At 40.6% G+C, this 25,634-nt stretch overlaps 1 protein-coding gene across 4 annotated transcripts in view; it reads left to right on the top strand.

The window, feature by feature from the left end:
- Positions 1–25,199, top strand: part of STAC (SH3 and cysteine rich domain) — a 148,303-nt gene extending 123,104 nt beyond the window's left edge. For all 4 annotated transcript variants that reach the window (XM_077865875.1, XM_077865874.1, XM_077865877.1 and 1 more), the window contains 3 exons: positions 8,272–8,323; positions 8,419–8,556; positions 22,912–25,199. In XM_077865875.1, coding sequence (XP_077722001.1) covers positions 8,272–8,323; positions 8,419–8,556; positions 22,912–23,010 — 289 coding nt within the window. In that variant the 3' untranslated portion in view covers positions 23,011–25,199. The remainder of the gene's footprint in view (positions 1–8,271; positions 8,324–8,418; positions 8,557–22,911) is intronic.
- The last annotated feature ends 435 nt before the right edge of the window (positions 25,200–25,634 follow it).

Below are 25,634 nucleotides of genomic sequence, written 5' to 3'. Positions count from 1 at the left end.
TGGGGGCCTTCAAAGAAAAAATGTATTTTCTTTTGTAATCCCAAATAAGGATTTAGACTCTTGAATCACCAGCCTCTTTCTTGGAAGCAGTGAGTCTATCGGGTTTTTCTGTGGTTGAGTCTGAATGAAACCAGGCAACCATTCGTCTCATTAGCTAATATTCACGAGAACCTCTGGAGATGGGATGGCCTGAATTCATCTCTTTCTGATTTTTTTCAAAGCACCACTTGAAATTGAATTAAAACTGAGTTTAACCCTTGTGTGGCTATTCTCAGGATTCAATTCATGTCTTCACTGCTCACCACGTGGTGAATTAGTATTGATTGGCTGCTGGGTGAACAGTTCACAGACCCTCAAAGAGCTCAAGTGGCCCCTAGGCTGGAGGTGAAGGGCCGAAGAGTAGACAAGAAAGCACACCCCGGCATGAGGTCTTGTAGGAAGGGAGGTAGTTCAGGATGCTGCCACAGCATCTCAAGAAGACATCAAAGCAGCCATGGGAGGCCAGGGAAGGCTTTGCAAGGAGGTGGAGTCACAACCAAGCCAAGGCTCCCAGCAAGAGATGACTTGGAGGGCCTGTGCAGCTTGGTTAGTGAGCAGTCATTCTCTTTCCAGTCAGGAAAGGATAAGGAAGGATGGGTTCAATGGCAGAACATGAGAATGACTTTAAGAAGTATGAAATGGGGGGCAAATGCGAATCCCATTACAAAGAGGTAGTGCAAATTCATTGCAGGAGCAGGAACCTATTTTCATAACTACCCACATTCCAATCCTCATTCTGGAAGGACTGTCTTCGACTTTAGTAGAGCTTAGTGAATGGACACCTAAGCTATTTAGTTCACATCCAATGAGAATGAGACAGTCTATGATTCTTTACCAAAGGGGGTAAATTGGGAGAACCAGGGCCAAGAAGTGACAGGTAGAAAGTAGAGGCCCAGGCTGGAACCCAAGGAGGCAGATTTTCAATCCACTGGTCTTTTTCCTACCCCAAACTTTTTGTCCTGCATTGACTGTGTGGGTATTCTCTCCAATGAGGTTGGCAATTCTTTCTAATCAGCAGATTGAGACAATCCATTAATATATTCCATGTTGGCCATTCATACTCCTTCTTGGTTTATTAAGATTGCTAAGTCTTTCTAAGACCAGGAAGTTTATTATCTATAGAATGTGTTCATGAAAAGTTATTCTAGTTCACTACTAATTTTTTAAATTAAGGTGAAATCATGAGTCTATACAAATATAAAATAAACACATGTCAAAATTTTTATTTGACTTATTAATTAGTGAGAAAACCAGTATAATGTTTATCTGGTACAAAGGAGGATTCAAACATCACACATACATGGGTGAGCAGGAGTGCTGACATGAATTTACAAATACATGCCGTACTGGTCAATCTTCAGAAGCAACAACTGGTTATATCCCACCAGACACAGTTCACTTGCATTTCTAGGGACAAAAGTCATTTGCATTATCACCAATTTTCTACAGCTTGTAGAAAATATGTAAAATAGCCCAAAAACAGTGAAAGGGAGAGATGGCCAGAAAGATGAACTGGACACCAAGATCGGTAATGTTTGTGCCCATTTGAGAGTCTTTCACAGTTTCCTCAATTTTCCCTGACGTCCCCTTGAATTCTTTTCATAAATCTGTGAAGTCACCCAAGCAGTTAGTATTTGACAGAGGAGAAAACTATGGTTGGGATTTTCAAACCACTTCTCACCTCCTAGAGAATATTATTAAAATAGAGATTCCTGGGCTCCCCCCGCCCACCAGGCCTAGAGGATCAGATTCCACTTGGAGTTCTGAATGGGTAAGTGTTCCCCTGGATTCTGAGTATCTGCCAGACTTGAGAGCAGCTGTGACATCCAAAGGTACGCAGTGGGCCAATGACAGACCCAGGACCATAAGGCAGGCTTCCTGATCCCTGGTCATGTTCGGTATTCCCGTCCACATTGGGCTTTGGCCTGCAACTTGCGTGGCTATGTCCTTCACTCTGTAAGGCTTTATAAATCCTTCATAAAATAAGAAAAGGAGAGCCCTTGAGACAGAATAAGACCCCCTTGGTGTCTCGTTTCCATTCTCTAAGTAAATTACTGCTTGGCAAATGCATCAACTTAATTAAAACTAAATGTAATTCTAATGCACCAATTTGATTTAAAAATAATCTTCACAGTCACCAGGACATCAAAATGCAATTAAGGCTATTTGAGGAAAGTCTCTGATGCATATTATGTTCTGAAGCTGCACTATGTCAGGAAACCCAGACCCTCCTGAATGCCACTAATGTGCTCAGCAGCCATCTTCTCACTCAGATGCCTTTTCCAATTAGGTTCTGGAAAGCGTGATCCGTGACAGTTCAGGAACATTTACCAAGTCTCATCCAAATGGTCCTTTATCTGAATGCTTTTTCTCCACACCAACTCTCCGGACTTGGGGAAATGCAGGCAGTCTCACAGATGCTAGGTTTAAGGCAAAATCAACCTGGGATTCAGGAGCTCCTCATTACCTACCCATGTGCCCAGACTGTAAAAGGCTCTGGACCAGAATTATGGAAATTGAGAAGTGGGTCTTGTGAAAAATTAAGCAGCAGATCTGAAGTTAATGGAGCAATTTGGCTCCTTTTTATGTTCCCGTAACCTGGTTTTTCCAGGACATCTCCTTTGGCTGAATGACGCAGGTTGCTGTAAGATTGATTTGGTTTGTGTATATTTATTTGGTTTTGGTTGGTTGGTCTGTTGGAGCTTTGTTGTTGTTGTTGTTTGGTTGGTTGATTTTTTGTTCCCGATGAATAGAAAAGGGTAAGAAATATTAAAGATATCTGAAAATACTTGCAGAGTAAAACGGGCAGTTCTGATGAGTTTCACAAGGTTTGGGTGGTTATAAGAGACAGCTTGATTTAGTGGTTTAGTAGTGGATTCAAATCCTGCCTAAAACTGGTAAAGTCTCTCTGAACCTTCTTACTTGAGTGCAGATGGACGTGGCCATACCCATTTCATTCAGTGAACCTGTTGCCCTCTCCAGACTGTTTGGCTCTCCTCCTCTGCTATTCCAACACCTCCGTCACAATCAACCACTGAGTGGTAGAGTAATAACTCCAGCCTCCAGCTCTTGCCACACCTTTCTTGTCACTAGCTGGAGTAGAGGGCAAGAGGGATGAGTGGATGTAAAAAGAGAGAAAAACTTTTTCAAAGCTCTGAAACACACTGAAGCCACTTAAAAGGCCAAAGATGATTTCATGAACCAACCATCCTTGCCAAAAACCTAAGGGAACACCCACTTAAAAGGTAAAAATCACTAGATCTTCAAACTTCCAAGTGAAAAAAATTATACTTTCAGGAAGAAATTAGAACTTTGAGCCTTTATTTCATTGAGTAAACCAAAAGAAAAGGCCAGTTGTGGTACTCTGATCAGTCAAAGAGAAACTATGCCTCTACTGTTTATGAATTGCATTGTATTTTATACATGTATAATTCTTGGGTACTGTACAGCAAAATGGTTACCCAAACTTAGGATGCTCTGATTGAATCAAGCAAAGGGAAACTTTTTTTTTTTAATATTTGGGGGCCTGACAAGTTCATCCCCAGGAATTTGGAAATAGAGTAAATTATAGACTGCACATTATGGATCAGGGACATAAAGTCTCCTGAAAGAAAGAGTGTAGCTGCTAGACCAGAGCAGGACTTTGGAGTGTGACAACCCAGAATGAAAAAGAATTGTTCCATGAAGAGAGGGCTGGTCAGCCCAGAAGCAGGAAACAGTTGGAGACAGAGAGTCATGAACTGGCAGTGTCCATCCTAAGACCAACCAGGGAAAGAGGATTTTTAGGCATTAGGCCTCCATCCCTCCAGGAACAATGGAAAGACTCTCCCTAGGTAGAATGAGTGGACAGAATGTTTAGACTCAGCTCTTTGATGGCAGGACAGATTGCACCAACACCAGCATGGGAGAAGACAACTAGGTTGAGAATCGATTGAGCAAAGAATACACAGTTCAGCGTGGAGGGCTGCCACCCAGGGCCACACGGCTTGCAGCTGGGAGTCAGGGGAAAGATTACTCAGGCTATAGGGCAGTTTTTGTATGGCCAGCAGCTGGGGTTAGCTGGTTTTCCAGGCTCCCTGCGGGTTTGAATAATTTCACAGATTCCAGGGCATAAGGGCTGTCCCTAGTTGTCTGCTACCTGGCCCCAGGAGCAGTTAAGGCTGGGGCTGGTGCATCATGGCCTGGAGTGTGAAAGTCCGAAGGGAAATAGTTGGGGTATTGACTTAATCAGTTGCTTAAGGGGAGCTGGCTGACCTCTAACCAGAGTTTGAAATTGGGTCACTTGCCATGAAGGAAATACAAATCAAAACCACAACGAGATCCCACCTCACACCAGTGAGAATGGGGAAAATTAACAAGGCAGGAAACCACAAATGTTGGAGAGGATGCGGAGAAAAGGGAACCCTCGTACACTGTTGGTGGGAATGTGAACTGGTGCAGCCACTCTGGAAAACTGTGTGGAGGTTCCTCAAAGAGTTAAAAATAGTCCTGCCCTACGACCCAGCAATTGCACTACTGGGGATTTACCCCAAAGATACAGATGCAGTCAAACACCAGGACACCTGCACCCCAGTCTTTACAGAAGCAATGTCCACAATAGCCAAACTGTGGAAGGAGCCTCGGTGTCCATCGAAAGATGAATGGATAAAGAAGATGTGGTCTGTGTATACAATGAAATATTACTCAACCATTAGAAACGACAAATACCCACCATTTGCTTCAACGTGGATGGAACTGGAGGGTATTATGCTGAGTGAAATGAGTCAATCGGAGAAAGACAAACATTATATGTTCTCATTCATTTGGGGAATATAAATAATAGTGAAAGGGAATAGGAGGGAAGGGAGAAGAAATGGGTAGAAATATCAGAAAGGGAGACAGAACATAAAGACTCCTAACTCTGGGAAACGAACTAGGGGTGGTAGAAGGGGAGGAGGGCGGGGGGTGGGGGTGAATGGGTGATGGGCACTGAAGGGAGCACTTGATGGGATGAGCACTGGGTGTTATTCTGTATGTTGGCAAATTGAACACCAATAAAAAATAAATTTATTATTTAAAAAAAAGAAATTGTGTCAAGACACCTCTTCAAAAATAAATTTAAAATATCATAAAACACACCGTGTTTTTATCTTGTTAGCCTACTCAGATGCATTGGCCTAGACCCCATGTTGAAAAGGAGTCTCAGTCTGAGTGCAACTGCAGTGGAAAGAGTGCCGAGATTGATAGGTGATGCCAGGCAGGGGCAAGGGGCAGCGCAACACCCCAAGGGCCACAGGTTTGCTGACCCAGATAGCAGAGCATTGCTGTCTTGGATTCAAGTGCTGCCTGGGGCAAGATCCTGCCTGCAGAGAAAAAGAGGCATTAGCTGTCTCCATCAGATGATTAGAGTAATTGGCTAATATCAGGAGTCTACTCTTAAGCTTTATAACTGCCTCCCATCTATTCCCTTCATAGCCCTTATGACAATTTGCAGTTATATATTCATCAGTTATACATATAGACTATATTCTTCTTATTTAAAACTGTATTAAATGTTGTATTATATATTTGCTTATTTGTATCCATCTTTCTCACTAGAACATTAACTCCAGTGAGGATGTTTTTCTCCAAAGAATACCCAGAGTTGACATTCTGGAATATTTATCGAACGAATGGATAAACAAACAAACAAACAAAAATAATAAATAGTTGAATGTAATTTTCCTCCCTCACTAAGCAATTTTCTGGTCCTGACGGTGCTCTTTTATAGGATAAGACAATCCTCATCACACTGTCAGGAGAGTGTCTGGTATTGCTCATAATATTATAACTTGTATTCAAGTGAGTGCCTTGTTCTAATATGTGGTTTAGTTACCATGGGTCATGGTAAAAAATGGGTCTCTATTTAGACTGTAAAACCAAAGGTTGGATCCAGACAGCATCCTTTTTCACCATTAGGAAAAGGTACTTCTCCCCATCTGCAGCTTTATTCTCTACTTCCAGTTTCTGCCAAACCATCAGCAAAGTCATTGTACTTGATATTAACACATGGTTTCTTAGGTTATTAGGTTAAGTAAAATCTGCTGGAACTAGAAAGATTTTTCTACATCAGCTTTCATCCTTGCTGCTTAATTAAATCCCTCATCTGGGAAAAGAGTGATTTTCAGCCATCTCGCTTTCTGTGGCATCAGCATGGAACTGTGACTGTTGAAATACCAAAATGCCACTCATGTTTAATGCTTCAGGTGCAACAAGCCTGTTCTATTTAGAATCCCCTATGAAGATAGATATTAACTGAGAATTGAAAATGACAGCAGAGGAGATTGAATCAGAGTAGCAAAATGAGCCCACGGATCTACTTCTTCTCTTGCTCCAATCCCTTAAAATGTCAGGAAATATATTTCTCTAAGAATACATCCATAAAAGTACTAGAAAACAAGAAATAATGCTGAGACCCCAGATTTTGAGAATTTCCAGGCAAACTGTAGCAAACAGTATTGAGAATAGTGAAGATGCCTAAAGAACAAAGAATGCTCAGGCAAGAGTAACTTTTAGGTGTAGGGACACATTCATGGAGACACTGAACTCATAGCAAATTCATTGAAGAACATGAGGGTGTCTCCAGTGGCTTGATTGCACGAATGACCCAATTCTTCACCCTTTCTTGTGCTCCTGCCCTTTGCCATGAGACTTTCCAGTTTCTGTCACCACAGGAGTGGAGTCTCTATCCTGTCCCTTGAGTCTGGGCTGGCCTCATGACACGCTTTGCCCCATAAAATGAGGCAGAAGTGACAATGTGTCAATTCCAAGCCTTGCTGCTCTTGAAATTCTGGCATTGGCATGAATGTGCAAATTAGCTTTCTGGGGTACAAGAAACAGATAATAGGGCAAAGTCTCTCCAGACATCCCAGCCAACAGCCAGCCAACAACCAGGCATGTGAGCAGCTCATTGAGGTTTTGTGGCTATATGTTTTGGTGAATTATGATGGCAGTGTATAACTGATACAGACTCCCACATTACTGCTTATAATGAGCAACAGGCAGCAATGGTGTTTGTTTGACTCCAGAATCAAAGGAACACCTGTACTCAGAATAGAGGGAACTCATGCCTAAGGAGGCTTTCTCTGTGAGCACAGAAGTTTGAGAAAGAAAAAGAGCTGTGTTTAGATAACTCTAGACCCCAGATCATCTAGAGAACAGGGGAAGGGAATGAAAAGGCAATGGTACTTGACAAGATAATAAACTGACCTCTCCCCCACCAGGGTTAGGAGAGCCATCCTGTTTTAGCCATTGAAGTATTGGTAGGACACCCAAGACAGCTTGCCTGCTACACTTCCAACCACCCAAAAATGAGATGCCCCAATCAATGCACCCTGCTCTCTTAAACAGAGCCTGAAATTAGCCCTGGCACTTGGGAGAAAGACCCAGTGCAGATGCAGATGTGTGTAATAGCAGAGAAGTCCACCCAGCGGTCCACACCTATCCACCTCTGTTTTTAGTCATTAATGTAAAGAAACAACCAAGAAAAAGAAAAGAAAAAGAAACAACCAAGAAACAAAGATGTTGAAGAAAATCCTCTGACATGAAGGAGAAGTGATAGTATAAAGCAGAAGCCAACCAATTCTAGAGGAAACAAAGAATTCAATAAAGGAAAGAAATATTGTTTTAAAAATATAATAATATCCTCAGAAAGATCCATTATAATATCATAACAGAAAGCTGCAAATGTGAATAGGAAACTTTCAGAGATAATAAAAACCCTTCTCTATATGTAAAAATAAAGCTAATATTGGGGCACCTGTGTGGCTCAGTTCATTAAGCACCTGACTTTTGATTTTGACTCAGGTCATGATCTCACATTTGTGGGGTCAAGCCCCACATTGCACTCTGTGCTCAGCACGGAGTCTACTTGAGATTTTCTCTCTTCTACATTTGCCTGTTCTCCTGCTCTCTCTCTCTCTCTCTCCCTTTACCTCTCTCTCAAAATAAATAACTAAAATCTTTTTTAAAAATAATGCTAATATTATTTTTTAAAATACAGCATGGAAATAATACTTGTTTTGGATGTGCAACAAAACTATTTTCAGGGGTAGGGAGAACTGGGAAGAAGTCATGTTTATTTTACTTCTATTTATTTTAGGATTATTATGAAATAGTTTAAATGAAAAACTATTACTTGTGACTCTGAAGTGTCATCTTTTTCTTTTTTTCCCCCTCTCCTTCCCTGCTCAATTTGTTCACTCTTCATTACAGGCCAGGAGACATGATTACACTTCTAGAAGACACCAATGAAGACTGGTGGAAAGTAAGTATTTTTCTTTCTTTTAAAAAAAATCATTTGGTAACTGAAATTACAACAAATGCTATAATTGTGGATGCATGCCTTCTTTTTCCTTTCAGGGGAAAATTCAAGACAGGATTGGCTTTTTTCCAGCCAACTTTGTTCAGAGAGTACAACAAAATGAGAAGATTTTTAGATGTGTTAGGACCTTCCTTGGGTGTAAAGAACAGGGGCAGATGACACTGAAAGAGAATCAGGTGAGTAAAGCATGCAAGCACATACCAGGTATGACCAAAACAGAGAAAGTCACTAACAAATAGAACAATACAAATAAATCAAAATGAATGGAGTCATATTCAAAGTATTCACTTTGAGAAAAGATAATATTCAATCTGGTGGTATTATATGGTGTGGTAGGATCTACACCTGCAAAACCACAATGTCAGGAAGCTCACTTTGTAGTATCTGTTCATAAAAGGAAATGTACATAACATTATAGCAGCAGAGTAAGGACATCTGTCTGGTCCTGATGCTTTTCTCTGAGGACCACTGGTCTCTGATGTGGACACAGTTTGAGCTCTGTACTGGTCTTCACCAATGCATGGTTTATTTTTCATAGTTTCTTAGGAATAGTTTGTTTACTTTGCTGAGGGTTCTACAGTTCATTGCATTTGCCTCCAGTCACAAAGACTCTTCTAAGTGAGGCCTCTTTGTCCAGACTCCAAGCTTCTGCCTTTTCACTGGAACTCAAGACACCTTCACATTACTGCATAAAATATAGTCAGGACATAGGTAACCAGACTATCTCACACCAGTGCCGGGTTGTCTCCCTACACTAGAGGAGTCTGGCACCATCTTGCTCTAGTGCCATGTTGAATGTAAAGTTCAACATGCAACAACAAATAAATGATGCTGTCGATTTCCTGAGAAGTGACATATGAACCCTTTGCATGTATATGTCCTCAAGCTCCTTGCTTCTTGCTCCCCCATCTCACCCCTAGAATGTTGATATAGACAAAGAGACAAGACACACACAGTTCAGCTCTTTGTCCTAATTCTGCCTCTCTTTGCTTTCTTCCAGCAGAGAGAGGGCTTCCCACTGCCACTTCCTCTCTGACTCCAACTCCCTTCATGTCATATCCTGTATCCTCACTATAAAGTAAAATAATACATAAGACCTCCACATTTGCTCTTGGTGTATTTGGCGATGATCTGAGAAATCAGACATTAGAAATTTCTTCAGTCTTCTAATAAAGTCTCACAATTAACTCAAATTTCCAATTTTGAAAGCCAAAGCCTTGCCTTTCTTTCTGTCTCCACTTTTGGTATGATAATTCTAATATTTCCTAAGACAATTAATGCCTCTGGTCAGAACTGATGAGGCTCACCCTACAAAGAGGTACAAAATGAAAAACATAGTAATAATTTTAATACTATCCCAGGGTATCTGGGTGGTTCAATTCATTAAGTGTTTGCCTTTGGCTCAGGTCATGATCCTGGGGTCCTGGAATCGAGTCCTTCATCGGGCTCCCTGCTCAGAGGGGAATCCGCGTCTCCCTCTGCGCCTCCCTCTGCTTGTGTGTTCTCTCTCTCTCTCTTTCTCAAATAAGTAAAATCATTAAGAAATAATAAGAATAATTTTGATACTATCCCCGTTCAATAGCATTGCCCAAAACATCTTGAATGTCATTTTTATAATTGCCTACAAAGATAGTTTCTAAGTCCCATAAGATTTTATATTACTTTATATTTATATTACTTCATATCTGATTTATAATTTTTAAATTTAAAATTAAAATTTTAAAAATTGGTGTATCTAACTTGATCAACAATTTTGTATGCCACATATAGTGCCAAATATTTGATCATCTTCAAACTAACAAGTACACCCTCAAAGAATAATAATATACTCTTCTTTTATGGCTATTTAAAAGTAAAATCTTTACATCTAGCCCCTGGTTCACAGAGAAGGAAAGAAGAAATTAATACAGTCCTAGACACTGCCACAATAATTATTACAAGTATCATTATTATTACTTATTATTTATATCATAAGTATGTATGTGTGTATTTATGTCATAAACATATATATATGTTTATAAAGTATATGTAACTATATTTTACTTGAGATCCCACACATGTCCTGTGAATTTTATTGATTCATTATTCACTATTTATATTTCATAAATAATGAAACAAAGGTTCATAGAGGTTATATGCCTTGCTCAAGGGTGCAAAAACCTGGTAAGTATCCAGGCTGGAACTTAAACATAGGTCTGAAAACTCCAAGCCAGTGCTTTCCACTGAGCCATGTGCCCTGGACAATGTGGAACAAACTTAGAGCAGTACAGTACCATCTGCATAGTTTGGCTCCAGGGAAAGTAGATGTTATAAACAAGTGTTCTAGGACCGGAGAGCCCCTTGGAAACAAATTCTTGCTCCTCTAAGTACCCTCCTGGGTCATCCTTGATTCCAGGCAATGGAATGAATCATCCTTGTCAGACTGAGACCCCATCTCTCATGCCTCACATGCCCCACACAGCAAACGGGCACTTTTCCCAGCTGGGTTCCATGCCAATGCTTCTAGCTTCTCCAAGTTTACCCACCTATATATTTCCTGTTCCAAAAACTTGGAAAGTCTTTTAAATGAAATAAATTCAAGGAGGATATCCATCTTTATTGGCAAAGTTTTATTAAATAATTTTGCAAGCATGTTTGATTTTTTTCTTGGAATAATCTTGTGCTTCCCCACTTGAAATTAAACATTGTTTTTGTATTATTAATATACAAGTCAGTGAAATCAGAAGACAAATTAAAATTTGCTCAACCTGATCAATTTCCAGAAGCAGAACATAAACTCAGTGATTCCTACTAATTCCTTGGCTCTAGTCTCCAAAATTGTCTTTTCTGTGAATAAGTTCACACCTGCCTTCTCCACATTCATGGTTGAACTGACAATCTTCCAAGATGGGGGTGGGTGGGGGTGTTCAAGACACAACACAGCATTTCAGCCTAAACCAGGAACCAAAATGGATCTGCCCATAATCTTTACAAAAAGTTCCATAACCCCTGATATTTGTCCAGCCTGGTGTTTCTGGTCGTGTGGTTTAGACCACCTGAATCAGAATCACCTGGGAGCTTGTTGAAAATGCAGATTCCTGGACTCCATCCTAGATCTGCAGAACTTCTCAGAGTAAAGTCAGGGAATCTGTCTTTTTACAAACCCCCCAGGATCAAAGCTGAAGTTTGAGAATGACCTTCACTTCCATTATCTCACTTTTAAATCCTATAGTAGTCCTGTGACAGCTGAAGGTATTTCTATTTCCATTTACATACAGGTCCACGAAAGGTATGGAGGTCTCTAGACCTACACAAATTCTCTGTTTTCAATCTTTGGCATCAACAAAGCAACCAATTTTGAAAAAATGTCAGCTACTTGACAGAAGATTTTAAAGATCTGTTATTGAGAAATTTTTTTTAAATTTGGCTCCACTTTAGTGTCCTAAATAATTTTAGGTATAAAATTTCAAAACATGCTGGTCAAAATGAGGAGAGTATAATGTAGTAACAAGAATGCAGATTTTCATGTCCTACAGAAATGGATCCATATCCTCTGTGATTTTTGGCAAAGTCGCCTCTGAATGTCAACATCCTTATCTGTGAAATCAGTGTAGTAGCTCCTCCCTCTTTACATGGGGTGAGGGCTAAACATGATCTGTGAAAACACCAGGACAGTGCCTGGCCACTACCAGTACTTAGCAAGGTCCCCATGCCACCAGCATCATTCAGAGTGAGTTCCAGATCGTCAGCAATGGCCAGTGAGGCCTTAAATTACCTAGTAAGCATCAGAAAATAACCAGTATGACATTTGCAACTCTAAAAATATAGAGACAAATGCTCTTTAGCAGGAAAATAGGAGAAATTTGATTCTGAAAATAAATGCAGTATATCTCTTTGATCAAATCACATTTCTGCCTCTGGGGCTAATTTGTCTAATAATTATTATATTATTTTTTTCACAGAGCTCTTGTTTCCAAATAGAATCAAGTTATCCTTTTGTTGTGAACACAGCTAGAGTTTGCATTAATGCCAAAGCATGTTTTCTTAATTTTTGAAATTTAAAAAATATCCTTATTAAGTCAACTTTAAATACCACAAAAGTATTTCTTTAAATTCATCCATAGTTCTGCTATCCCAGGAGAACTATTTTTATTGATTCTTTGTGTTATGTCAAAGCTTTAAGGAAAAATAGACAAATTATTTTTAGATTACAAAACTAAAATGCATTTATTGTGGAGAAAATCTGAAAAATACAACCAAGTATAAAGAAGAAAATAAAGATAGCAGGTAATTGAAGCATCGAGATATTATCAACATAAACAATTTGGCATATGTTCTACCAAACTTTTCTTCTAATTAATATTTTGGTATCATATTCTATTTAGTGTTCTAAGTTTGTGGGTTTTTTTTTTTAACTTAGTCACTAAATGTTTCTCAAAACAGTTTCTAACAGTTCTGTAACATTTTATTGCATACACCAGGGTTTGTCAAACTGTGGCCTATTGACCTATAGTCAAATCTGGCCCTGTTTTTAAAACAGAGTTTATTGGAACAGAACTATATTCATTCATATGTCTATCATCTGAAACTGCTTTCGCACTAGAACAGCTGAGTTGAGTGGTTGCAACAAAGACCATATGGCCTTCAAAGCCTAAAATATTTACTATTTGGTCCTTTTCAGAAAAAGTTTGTCAACCTCTAATCTAGATATATAAGAATGTACTTCAATCTTCTTCTGCTGTTGGATATTTCATTTTAATTTTTCCAACTATTATTGATAATTGCAATGAACATTTTTTTTTGCAATGAACATATTTAAACCAAAATCTTTCTTCATGACTCTGGATATACTTCCTTAGGATATACTTTAGAATTTATAGACAAACAGATAAAGATTTTCATAGTTCTTGATACATATGACCAAACTGCTTCCAAAAAGATTGTGCCAATTTCTACCCATATAAGCTATTTGTGAGAATACTCAGGTGACCCCCACATCCTTTCCAGAATTGAATATTACTATCATTGACGTCTGTCATTTTAATAGCGTGATAACAATTCATATTAAACTGAATTTCCTGAATGGTTAAGGAGGCTGAAGTTTTATCAGGCATTGGTATGTCCTTTATGTTTATGTACTTTGCCTATTTTCTTACACTGTTGAAAAAGTTCTCTATCTTTTAAAAATATTTACATCTGATCTACCATATGTGGCCAAAATTTCCTGTTTATCATTTGCCTTTTGATCTTAATGCTTCTTCCTTTGGGAACTTAATTCTTTGGTTGGGTCATCTCTATTTTGCCATATTTCCTCTATAGTTTTAACTTCTTTTACTTAAGATTTTATTTATTTATTCATGAGAGAGACAGAAAGAAGCAGAGACATAGACAGAGGGAGAGGCAGGCTCCCTGTTGGGGGGTCTGATGTGGGACTCAATCCCAGGACCTGGAGATCACAGCCTGAGCCAAAGGCAGATGCTCAACCACAGAGCAACCCAGGCATCCCTAGTTTTAACTTCTTGATTGCTTTCCACTTCATCACTCTCTACTTCCTCCTGAGAGAACATTTTCAAATAGTGCCCCACTTCCTTTAATATTCTGAAGTTCCAATCCAGTCTTTAACTGCTTCTATCAGAGACTGAACTTAATGTGTATTGCCTGTAGTGTTTTCTTCTCAACCATCCCACTTCTCCCCACAGTACATTTTCTTTGTCTTTCATTACATCCTCTCCATCTAGAGATTCTCTCCTTAAAACATCAAGGTTGAGTCTTCCTTCAGCCTATAGCATCCAATTTCATCCAATGAAAGTATAACTTTCAGACATAGGCACATATTTCCTACAATATTTTTTTTAATTTATTTTTTATTGGTGTTCAATTTACTAACATACAGAATAACCCCCAGTGCCCGTCACCCATTCACTCCCACCCCCCGCCCTCCTCCCCTTCTACCACCCCTAGTTTGTTTCCCAGAGTTAGCAGTAATGTTTGATAGTAATAGTTTTGATCCTTACCTTGTTGTAAGCAGAACAATAGCCTGATGTCTTAATTGCCAAAGCTGAATATTTTACCTCACATGGCAAGAAGGACTCTGCAGATGTGATGAAGTTACAGATTTTGAGATGGGAATTTATTCTTGATTATCCACACGAGCCTAGTGTCACCACAGGCCCTTAGAACAGGAAAACAGGAGGACCAGAGTCAAAGAAGGAGATCTGAGGATAGAAGCTGAGGTCAGAGAGAAAGAGATTTTAAGATGCTACACTGCAGGCTTGCAGATAGAGGAAGGATCCAGAGCCAGGAACGCCTCTTGGAAGCTGAAGTCAAGGAAACAGATTCTCTTAGAGCCTTGAGAAGAAATGCATCCCAGTTTTCACCTTCATTTGAGGACTTCTGATCTCCCAAACTGCAAGATAACAACTTTGCGCTGTTTTAAGCCACCAAATTGGTGGTAATTTGTTACAGCAGCCATAGGAAACTAATCCAGCTTTTGGAGTGGTAGCTAGCACATAGAGGGCACTCAGTAAAAACTTGGTGAATGAATGAATAAATGGGAACAGACAGTGGGGAATTAAGGGACCTCAGACACTGCAGGTATCTCTCTTGCGGCCTGGCCAGTAAAACATTTGCTGGGATAATCATCTGCCCTCTTTGGGACTGAGGAATTTCCTGAGATGTGAGACATTCAGGGCAAAGACTGAGAAAATCCTGGGCAAACCAAGACAAGTTGGTCACCCTATTCATGACCCTCCAAAGCAGAATTCCTCTGGTTCCCCCTCACCTCTCACCTCTCTCTACTCATAATCTTCTGCTCTCATCTCTTGATTCCACCTCAAAATGAAAGGAAATGTTTCCAACCCAGTTATTACTTCCTAAAATAGCATGTTTTCAAGCCTGGCTGAGCTATGCATTTGTACCATCAGAATTTTAAATCCTAGACCCTTCATTTCTGAGAAGTGTACAAGCTGCTGAAGCCTATTTTCAACCATTTGTATTCATCGTTTTCAACTTTATTTAGCTTCCTCATCTGTTTACCCATTATCTGCTCTCAAAACTGTCCAAGCAGTGTATAGTGGGTACAGAACTCCTCATCCTTTGAAAGGTCTCCCCAAACCAGATCACTACAAGGATGCTAAGTAGGAGGTGCAGAATAAGTCAGTACACTCAACAAAGCATGAACATTTGTACATCTTGGCCTCCTATTTTTGAAACACATTCAAACAATTCTTCCATTGCTTCTACCAAGTACTGTTTCTTTTCTACACTGAAATCTTGAGAGAGAAAAGGGGGAAATAAAGATTTGGAGCATATGTGGACACACACCTAAACTGTCACTGGGTTTTTGCTTGAGAGACACTGAAATTTACTGTTAATGCAAATGAGGAAAACTCTGAAAATGACTCAAAAAACTAATGAAGACCCAAACTGCAATCACTTTTTTGTTTGTTTTATGGCTTGGGATAATACTGTTGGGATCTGAGCTCTGGCCAGAATTTACATTTTGATTTCTTGCCCACTGTTCTCTGTATTTGACATTAGTTTGATACAACATCTTTGTGTATATGTCAGTAAATTGTATTCAGATTCATTATTTAAATATTTTAATTGGACATTTTTAAAATAAGCATCTAAAATAAGCACGAGGGGGGCCGGGGCAAGATGGTGGAGGAGTACGGTACCCAAGTCACCTGTCCCACCAACTTACCTAAATAACTTTCAAGTCATCCTGAAAACCTATGAATTCAACCTGAGACTTAAATAGAGAACATCTAGAATGCTACGGAGAGAAGAGTTTGCACTTCTAACAAGTACAACTCGTTTTTAGCCACTCTGAACTGAGCAAAATGACTAGAAAGAACTCACCACAAAAGAAAGAATCAGAAACAGTCCTCTCTCCCACAGAGTTACAGAATTTGGATTACAATTCGATGTCAGAAAGCCAATTCAGAAGCACAATTATAAAGTACCTGGTGGCTCTGGAAAAAAAGCACAAAGGAATCAAGAGACTTCATGACTGCAGAATTTAGATCTAATCAGGACAAAATTAAAAATCAATTAAATGAGATGCAATCAAAACTGGAGGTCCTAACAATGAAGGTTAATGAGGTAGAAGAAAGAGTGAGTGACATAGAAGGCAAGTTCATGGCAAGGAAGGAAGCTGAGGAAAAAAGAAAAAAAAAAAGAACAATTAAAAGACCATGAGGGAAAAAAAAAAAAAAAGACCATGAGGAAAGGTTAAGGGAAATAAATGACAGCATCAGAAGGAAAAATCTATGTTTAATTGGGGTTCCAGAGGACGGAGAGAGGGACAGAGGACCAGGAAGCATATTTGAACAACTAGTAGCTGAGAATTTGGGGAGGAAAACAGGCATTCAGATCCAGAAGATAGAGAAGTCCCCCCCTAAAATCAATAAAAACCGTTCAACACCCTGACATTTCATAGTGAAACTTGCAAATTCCAAAGATAAAGTGAAAACCCTTAAAGCAGCAAGAGACAAGAGATCCCTAACTTATATGGGGAGAAATATTAGATTAGCAGCAGACCTCTCCACAGAGACCTGGCAGGCCAGAAAGGGCTTGCAGGATATATTCAGGGTCCTAAATAAGAAGAACATGAACCAAGAATACCCTATCCAGCAAGGCTCTCATTCAGAATAGAAAGAGAGATAAAGAACTTCCAAGACAGGCAGAAACTGAAAGAATGTGTGACCGCCAAACCAGCTCTGCAAGAAATATTAAGGGGGATACTGCAAAAGAAAGAGGATGCCCAAAGAAATAATCCACAAAAACGGGGACTGAATAGGTATTACGATGACACTAAATTCCTTTCAATAGTAACTCTGAACGTAAATGGGCTTAATGATCCCATCAAAAGACACAGGGTTTCATACTGGATAAAAAAGCAAGACCCATCTATTTGTGTCTACAAGAGACTCATTTTAGACCTAAGGACACCTATAGCCTGAAAATGAAAGGTTGGAGAACTATCTACCATTCAGATCATCCTCAAAAGAAAGCAGGGGTAGCAAACCTCATATCAGATAAATTAAAGTTTATCCCAAAGACTGTAGTAAGAGATGAAGAGGGACATTATATCATACTTAAAGGATCTAGCCAACAAAAGGACCTAACAGTCATGAATATTTATGCCCCTCATGTGGGAGCTGCCAAGTATATCAATCAATTAATAACCAAAGCTAAGGCATACTTAGATAATAATACACTAATACTGGGAGACTTCAACACGGCGCTTTCTGTTAATGACACATAATCTAAGCACAACATCTCCAAAGAAACAAGAGCTTTAAATGATACACTGGACCAGATGGATTTCACAGATATTTACAGAACTTTACATCCAAATGCAACTGAATACACATTCTTCTCAATTGCACATGGAACTTTCTCCAGAATAGACCACATACTGAGTCACAAATCAGGTCTCAACTGATACCAAAAGATTGGGATTCTCCCCTGCATATTTTCAGACCATAATGCTTTGAAACTTGAACTCAATCACAAGAAGAAAGTTGGATGAAACTCAAACACGTGGAGGTTAAAGAGCATCCTGCTACAAGATGGAAGGGTCAACCAGAAAATTAGAGAAGCATTAAAAAAGATTCATGGAAACTAATGAGAATGAAGATACAACCACTCAAAATCCTTGGGATACAGCAAAAGCAGTCCTGAGAAGGAAATACATCACAATATAAGCATCCCTCAAAAACTGGAAAGAACTCAAATACAAAAGCTAACCTTGCACCTAAAGGAACTGGAGAAAGAACAGCAAATTAAAACCTACACCCAGCGGAAGACGAGAGTTAATAAAGATTCGAGCAGGACTCAATGAAATGAAGACCAGAACTGTGGAACAGATAAAAAAAACCAGGAGTTAGTTCTTTGAAAGAATTAATAATAGATAGATAAACCATTAACAGCCTTATTAAAAAGAAAAAAGACTCAAATTAATAAAATCACGAATGAAAAAGTAGAGATCACAACCAATACCAAGGAAATACAAATGATTTTAAAAGCATATTATGAGCTGCTATACACCAATAAATTAGGGAAACTAGAAGAAATGGACACGTTTCTGGAAAACCACAAACTACCAAAGCGGGAACAGGAAGAAATAGAAAACCTGAACAGGCCAATAACCAGGGAGGAAATTGAAGCAGTCATGAAAAACCTCCCAAGACACAGAAGTCCAGGGCCACATGGCTTCCCTGGGGAATTCTATCAAATGTTTAAAGAAGAAACCATACCTATTCTACTAAAGCTCTTCCAAAAGATAGGGATGGAATACTTCCAAACTCGTTCTATGATGTCAGCATCACCTTAATTCCAAAACCAGACAAACACCCCACCAAAAAGGAGAATTATAGACCAATATCCCTGATGACCACAGATGCAAAAATTCTCAACAAGATACTAGCCGATAAGATCCAACAGTACATTAAGAAGATGATTCACCAGGGGCAAGTGGGATTTATTCCAGTGACACAAGGCTGGTTCAACACTCGTAAAACAATCAATGTGATTCATCATATCAGCAAGAGAAAAACCAAGAACCATATGATCCTCTCAATAGATACAGAGAAAGTATTTGACAAAATACAGCATCCATTCCTGATCAAAACTCTTCAGAGTGTAGGGATAGAGGGAGCATTCCTCAGCGTCTTAAAAGCCATCTACGAAAAGCCCACAGGAAATATCATTCTCAATGGGGAAACACTGGGAGCCTTTCCCCTAAAATCAGGAACGTGACAGGGATGTCCACTCTCACCACTACTAGTCAACATAGCACTAGAAGTCCTAGCCTCAGCAATCAGGCAACAAAAAGAAACAAAAGGAATTCAAATTGGCAAAGAAGTCAAACTCTTAAAAAAAAAAAAAAAAAAAAGAAGTCAAACTCTTCCTCTTTGCAGATGACATGATACTGTATATAGAAACCCCAAAAGACTCCACCCCAAGATTGCTAGAGCTCATACAGCAATTTAGCAGTGTGGCAGGATACACAATCAATGCCCAGACATCAGTGGCATTTCTATACACTAACAATGAAACTGAAAAAAGAGAAATTAAGGAGTCAATTCCATTTACAATTGAACCCAAAAGCACAAGATACCTAGGAATAAACCTAACCAAAGAGTAAAGGATCTATACCCTAAAAACTACAGAACACTTCTGAAAGAAATTGAGGAAGACACAAAGAGATGGAAAAATATTCAATGCTCATGGATTGGAGAAGTAATTAATTAATATTGTGAAAATGTCAATGCTACCAGGCAATTTACATGTTTAGTGCAATCCTTATCAAAATACCACTAAAATTCCAACTCCAGAGAGTTGGAAGAAATCATCTTAAGATTTGTGTGGAATCAGAAAAGACTCTGAATAGCCAGGGGAATATTGAAAAAGAAAACCAGAGCCGGGGGCATCACAATGCCAGATTTCAAGTTGTACTACAAATCTGTGATCATCAAGACAGTGTGGTACTGGCACAAAAACAGACACATAGATCAATGGAACAGAACAGAGAACCCAGAAATGGGCCCTCAACTCTATGGTCAACTAATATTCCAAAAAGCAGGAAAGACTATCCACTGGGAAAAGGACAGTCTCTTCAGTAAATGGTGCTGGAAAAATTGGACAGCCACATGCAGAAGAATGAAACTAGACCACTCTCTTGCACCATATACAAAGATAAACTCAAAATGGATGAAAGATCTAAATGTGAGACAAGAATCCATAAAATCCTAGAGGAGAACACAGGCAACACCCTTTTGAACTTGGCCACAGCAACTTCTTGCAAGATACATCCATGATGGCAAGGGAAACAAAAGCAAAAAATGAACTACTGGGACTTAATCAAGATAAAAAGCTTCTGCACAGCAAAAGAAATAGTCAACAAAACTAAAAGACAACCTACAGAATGGGAGAAGATATTTGCAAATGACATATCAGATAAAGGGCTAGTATCCCAGATCTATAAAGAACTTATTAAACTCAACAGCAAAGAAACAAACAATCCAATCATGAAATGGGCAAAAGACATGAACAGAGATTTTACCAAAGAAGACCTACACATGACCAACAAGCACATGAGGAAATGCTCCGCATCACTTGCCATCAGGGAAATACAAATCAAAACCACAATGAGATACCACCTCACACCAGTGAGAATGGGGAAAATTAACAAGGCAGGAAACCACAAATGTTGGAGAGGATGCGGAGAAAAGGGAACCCTCTAGCACTGTTGGTGGGAATGTGAACTGGTGCAGCCACTCTGGAAAACTGTGTGGAGGTTCCTCAAACAGTTAAAAATAGACCTGCCCTATGACCCAGCAATTGCACTGTTGGAGATTTACCCCAAAGATACAGATGCAATGAAACGCCAGGACACCTGCACCCCGATGTTTCTAGCAGCAATGCCCACAATGACCAAACTATGGAAGGAGCCTCGGTGTCCATTGAAAGATGAATGGATAAAGAAGATGTGGTCTATGTATACACTGGAATATTACTCAATCATTAGAAATGACAAATACCCACCATTTGCTTCAACGTGGATGGAACTGGAGGGTATTATGCTGAGTGAAGTAAGTCAATCGGAGAAGGACAAACATTATATGGTCTCATTCATTTGGGGAATATAAAAAATAGTGAAAGGGAATAAAGGGGAAAGGAGAGAAGATGAGTGGGAAATATCAGTGAGGGAGACAGAACATGAGAGACTCCTAACTCTGGGAAACGAACAAGGGGTATCGGAAAGAGAGGTGGGCAGGGGGTTGGGGTGACTGGGTGATGGGCACTGAGGGGGGCACTTGACAGGATGAGCACTGGGTGTTCTGCTATATGTTGGCAAATCGAACTCCAATAAAAAATATACAAAAATAATAGAATAATATATAAGCACGAGGGAGCAGATGTAAAGGTTCTCATTGATGCACATTGGTTGGACTAATAGAGTTGTTGAATTTGGGGCATATTTCAATAAGGAAGAAAACTCAGTCTTTGCAGGTTTTAAAGGTAAATCCTGCTCTCAAGGCATTTTTATGGGTTCTTTTAGGACATATCACCCTGCACATCGCTGGGGTCTCTTGTCTGTTGTGTTTGTGGCATGGCAATGATAGGTCTTAGCTTTGGAAAATTAGATGGTTCACCTTTCCTTTGATGGTCCCCTTACCTGTGAGGCACTAGCGGGACCTAACCTGGCCTAAGGGCTATTTCCTTCTTACAACTCACCTCTGACCTTTAGGAAATAGTCAACGCTTCTTCTGTTCTTACAAATTACCTCCTTTTTATTTCCCTGTCTGAGCCTGTTTCCAATCAAGTTTCTCACACAGTGAATTTCTGAAACATGAACCAGAATCCAGTATATTCTATGTCTCAAACCCCAGGAGTCACAAATAAAGCTCTTTAAGTATCCTTTTAAGTATCCACATAAAATGGTTTCTGTTAATTCCCTGCCCACATTCCCTTCACTGTGTGGGTATACCCATCTCCTAGCTGCTGTGGCTGCTAACAGCCCACAGCTGCCCCTTATCTAGGTAATGCCCTTTCACTGACCAAGAGCTGCCTCACCTGAGAGGTTACACCTCTCACACCCGAGGCCGGCCAGTGGCCAATGACTGACATGGGGCCCAAAAGGCCAGAACCCTTGCCTCACAGTGGGACTACTCTGTGGTGCACTTCATGCTTCAGAGCTTCCTGTGGGATCAGGCTGAGACTCATCTCCACCTAAGAACTCACCCTTGTTCAGCTCCTTCCCCCTGTCTGCCATGTTTCCCTCAGATACCACTTCCCAAGAGCACACCCACAAGTGACTTCACAAGGATTCATGTCTCAGGCTCTGTTTCTAGAGAATCCAACCTAAGACATAACTACCACCCATGGAAGCAGGTCAAGCAGATAAAACAACACACTGGCAACTATTTTCAAAAACCTATTATGTCCATCTGATCGCATCTACCCTTCATGCCCTGCAAGGGCTGAGTAGCAGTGATAAGTGACAAGGATATCCAGATAGATTTTACCCACCTACTGGTTAAGTCCAGCACGTTGGGCTAGGAGAGATGTTAGCATCTGTTTGCTTTGCTAGGGGCCAGGAATGAATAGCTTCCTTTGACTTCCATGTATAACTTCAAGGACATGAAAAGAGCCTGCCGAATGGTAGCTGTTCACCTGGATCTTTACATATGTATTGAGGACTCATTGGTGCCACATGCTAGGTTCTGTGGTAAGTATTATATCATTCTGTCCTCATAGGGACTCTTCAGGGGGACACAATATGATTAATCACATTTTATTGATCTTCATTCACAAAACTGAATCTCACAAAACATTCAGCACCTGGGCCTAGTTCCGAACTCAGATTCTCCCTAATATTTATTCAACCTTTTTCTTAGACAGCCAGTCTCCCCCCCGCCACCCCCAAAACTGCTCTTCTTTTTCCAAGTTGGTGCTCCTGGCCTCAGTCCACAGTGATTCAAGCAGCTCCTAATTTCTTCCTCCCCATTGACACTCATGTTTTCTTCCTTGGCATTCAGATCTGTGTGACTTCTGAAGAAGAGCAGGATGGCTTTATCAGAGTCCTCAGTGGAAAGAAGAGAGGCCTTGTCCCCCTGGATGTCCTAGAAAACATCTGATTGCTGGCCCCTCCTGCTTTTGCAGTGGCCGGGCTCCGCTGCGATGCCTCATCTCACACTGTGTCCACGCAGAGGAGCTGCTGCACTGACCCACCACCCGGGAAACAGTGAAACAAGACTCATGGATCTGAGACTGGAGTACCAGCCACAAGACAGAGGGCCCATCTCACAGCATTGCGGGGCTGCCCAAGGTGGGGGCGGGGCTGAGAGAGCTAAGTGCCATGCAGGGGGCGGCAGCGGCAGGGTGGTAGCCACAGTGGTCCCCGAGGACTCACCTCATCCCCTTCCATGTGATGTAAGTTAGCCTACTGGAGTGCGCTCCAGCTTGTGGTGTGGGCCCAATATGAGGCTCAGATCCCCACAGCCAAGTGTGATTCTGGTTCCAGACCTGTGTCCCCAGTACTGGCCCATTAGCATCATCACATTTGCTGTCTCTCTGCAGAACATCAGGAAGTCCTGCTTCCCAGCCCCCAATATGCTAGGGCTCCCCTCCCCTCTGTCCCCCTCACTTTGTGATTGTGCTGTCTCTTCTGTCCTCCAAGTGAGTCCTGGAGTTGCCCGTAAGATGTGAGGGCTGAGCTGGTGGTACCAGCCTCTAAGACCTGATCTGCCCAAAGGTGGCCAATAGGCAGTCCCTGCTGCTGCTCTAGTTACCAACAGAAGTGATAGAGAAGGGCATGAGGCACAGATACAGAGGGTGACATGGGAATAAGGTAAGGGTGAAGAGCCCTATATGTTGAAGATTATGCAGCACCTTTGGTTATGAAAGCATTTTCCTGTACAGATGAACCTGGGGTAGAGAATGGGGCAAAAAGTCTCAGCGATAAGCCCCATTTCATTTTACATCCTCTATACTAGGGGCAGCATTTTCCCTCATGCTATCCTAAAGGACCCCCTTTTGGAGGCCAAGCCCACCTTGCAGATAACCAGAAACATGGAGGAGAACCAATAGCATCTTAGGAGAAAGGTAGCCAAATCAGAATCCATTCTTCTTTAGGGCAGTATATCATATCCTCGCAGATGTAAAATGGAGAAGAATCTTTAGTGCTTCATCCCTCAGAAAGTAGAGGAACTTGGGTCCTATTTAGCATCAAGTAGGGGAGTCTCTCTTACTCTGTACTTGTACTAATGTTTACAAGCATTCAATATACTGTGATGCCTTCTTCCACAAGCTCCTCCTAGCATTCAAACTTGCATCCAATTACTTAGTCATTAATATGGTTAAACTTCAATCCACAATGACCTTGGAATCAATGTCAGCTTGATTTATTTTGTTACAGACCAATAAAAGCATTAGAACAATTGCTTTTTAAAAGACTTAAGTGGGCGCATCTTGTGCAGGTAAGCATTATTTCCCAAACCCTAGTATCATTAGTCCCCATTTATTTCTTTTGTTACTGCTCAGCATGATGTTGGGAGCTGAGATGGGAGGGCTGCTGGTTTCACGGTAGTTCAGATGCCTTACTGTCATTTGAAAGCCAGCATCCAGAATTTCCTCCCTCTCTGATACAAAATTGAGTGTACAGAGTCAATATGGATTCTCTGAGAGCCAGAGTGGATAATATGACTTATATTCTCTAAAATGGAATGCCAGAGTACAAACGCTCTCTGCCTCTAATTCAATATTCCATTGAATAAAGGCAACACAGTGGCTGGAAGGAGCATAGAAAACATGTGTCCTGATCTCTTCTTTCTGGTGGAGTGTCTGCTGAAACTTTTGGGTACAGTGATGGCATAGTCTAGGCTAATCTAATTTATATTAAAAAATCAGCTTGCCTTTGGAAGCTAAACAGAGGAACGCTATAGTAGCCAGCCCCCCAAGGTGGTCCTCCCATGGTCCCTGCATCCCAATACTCTTGCCTTTGTGTAGTCCACTCCCATATTGAATCAGGACTGGTCTTATGTCACCAAGAGAATACAGCAGAAGAGATACTGCATGACATCTGAGGCTAGGCCAAAAAAGTCCTTGCAGCTTCTGCCTTTCTCCCTGGCAACACCCACCCTTGGAACCTGAGCCACAATGTAAGTTTATCACTCCGAGGCCACCATGGGGGAGAGGCCCAGTGGAGAGAGCATGTGTTTCTGCAGCTGAGATCTTGGATATCACAGAACAGCAGCCATCCCTGTTGGGCCTGCCCGAGTGATAGCTTTATGAGCAAAATAAATATGGTTTGATGGTTTTTAAGTCACTAAGTTTTGGAGTGATTTGTTATACAGAAATAAATATCTGGAACAGGGACTTTGTAATTTGAGCCAATGTTAGAAAGGAGAAAATACACTCATTCTGCACAATGAGGCCCAAAAGGTTTTACCCTCTTAGTGCAAGATACCTACTGTTCCTTAAATATCTGGAGTCATGCAGATAGATAATCAGAGAAAGACAGTTGTCCTCACAGATTGCCACAGATATTCACACAGAGAGAGAGAGAGAGAGAGAGAGAGAGAGAGAAGCCATAGCATTTATTTTCTTCCTGCCTATCTGCAGAAATGGCAAGAACAAGGACAGTTGTAACCTACCTAAGTCTTGAAGGCTTCCAAGATTCAAAAAATGGCTGGGAGAAGAGCCACAGTTTTGGAATGGAGGTGAGATGAAGGCCTCAGGAGACAGATTCTGGAGAGGGGGC

Source organism: Canis aureus, chromosome 22 (genome assembly GCF_053574225.1).
Source record: "Canis aureus isolate CA01 chromosome 22, VMU_Caureus_v.1.0, whole genome shotgun sequence".
NCBI classification, from domain to species: domain Eukaryota; kingdom Metazoa; phylum Chordata; class Mammalia; order Carnivora; family Canidae; genus Canis; species Canis aureus.
Note: the sequence above shows the minus strand (reverse complement) of the source record. Positions and strands in the feature narration are given on the sequence as shown.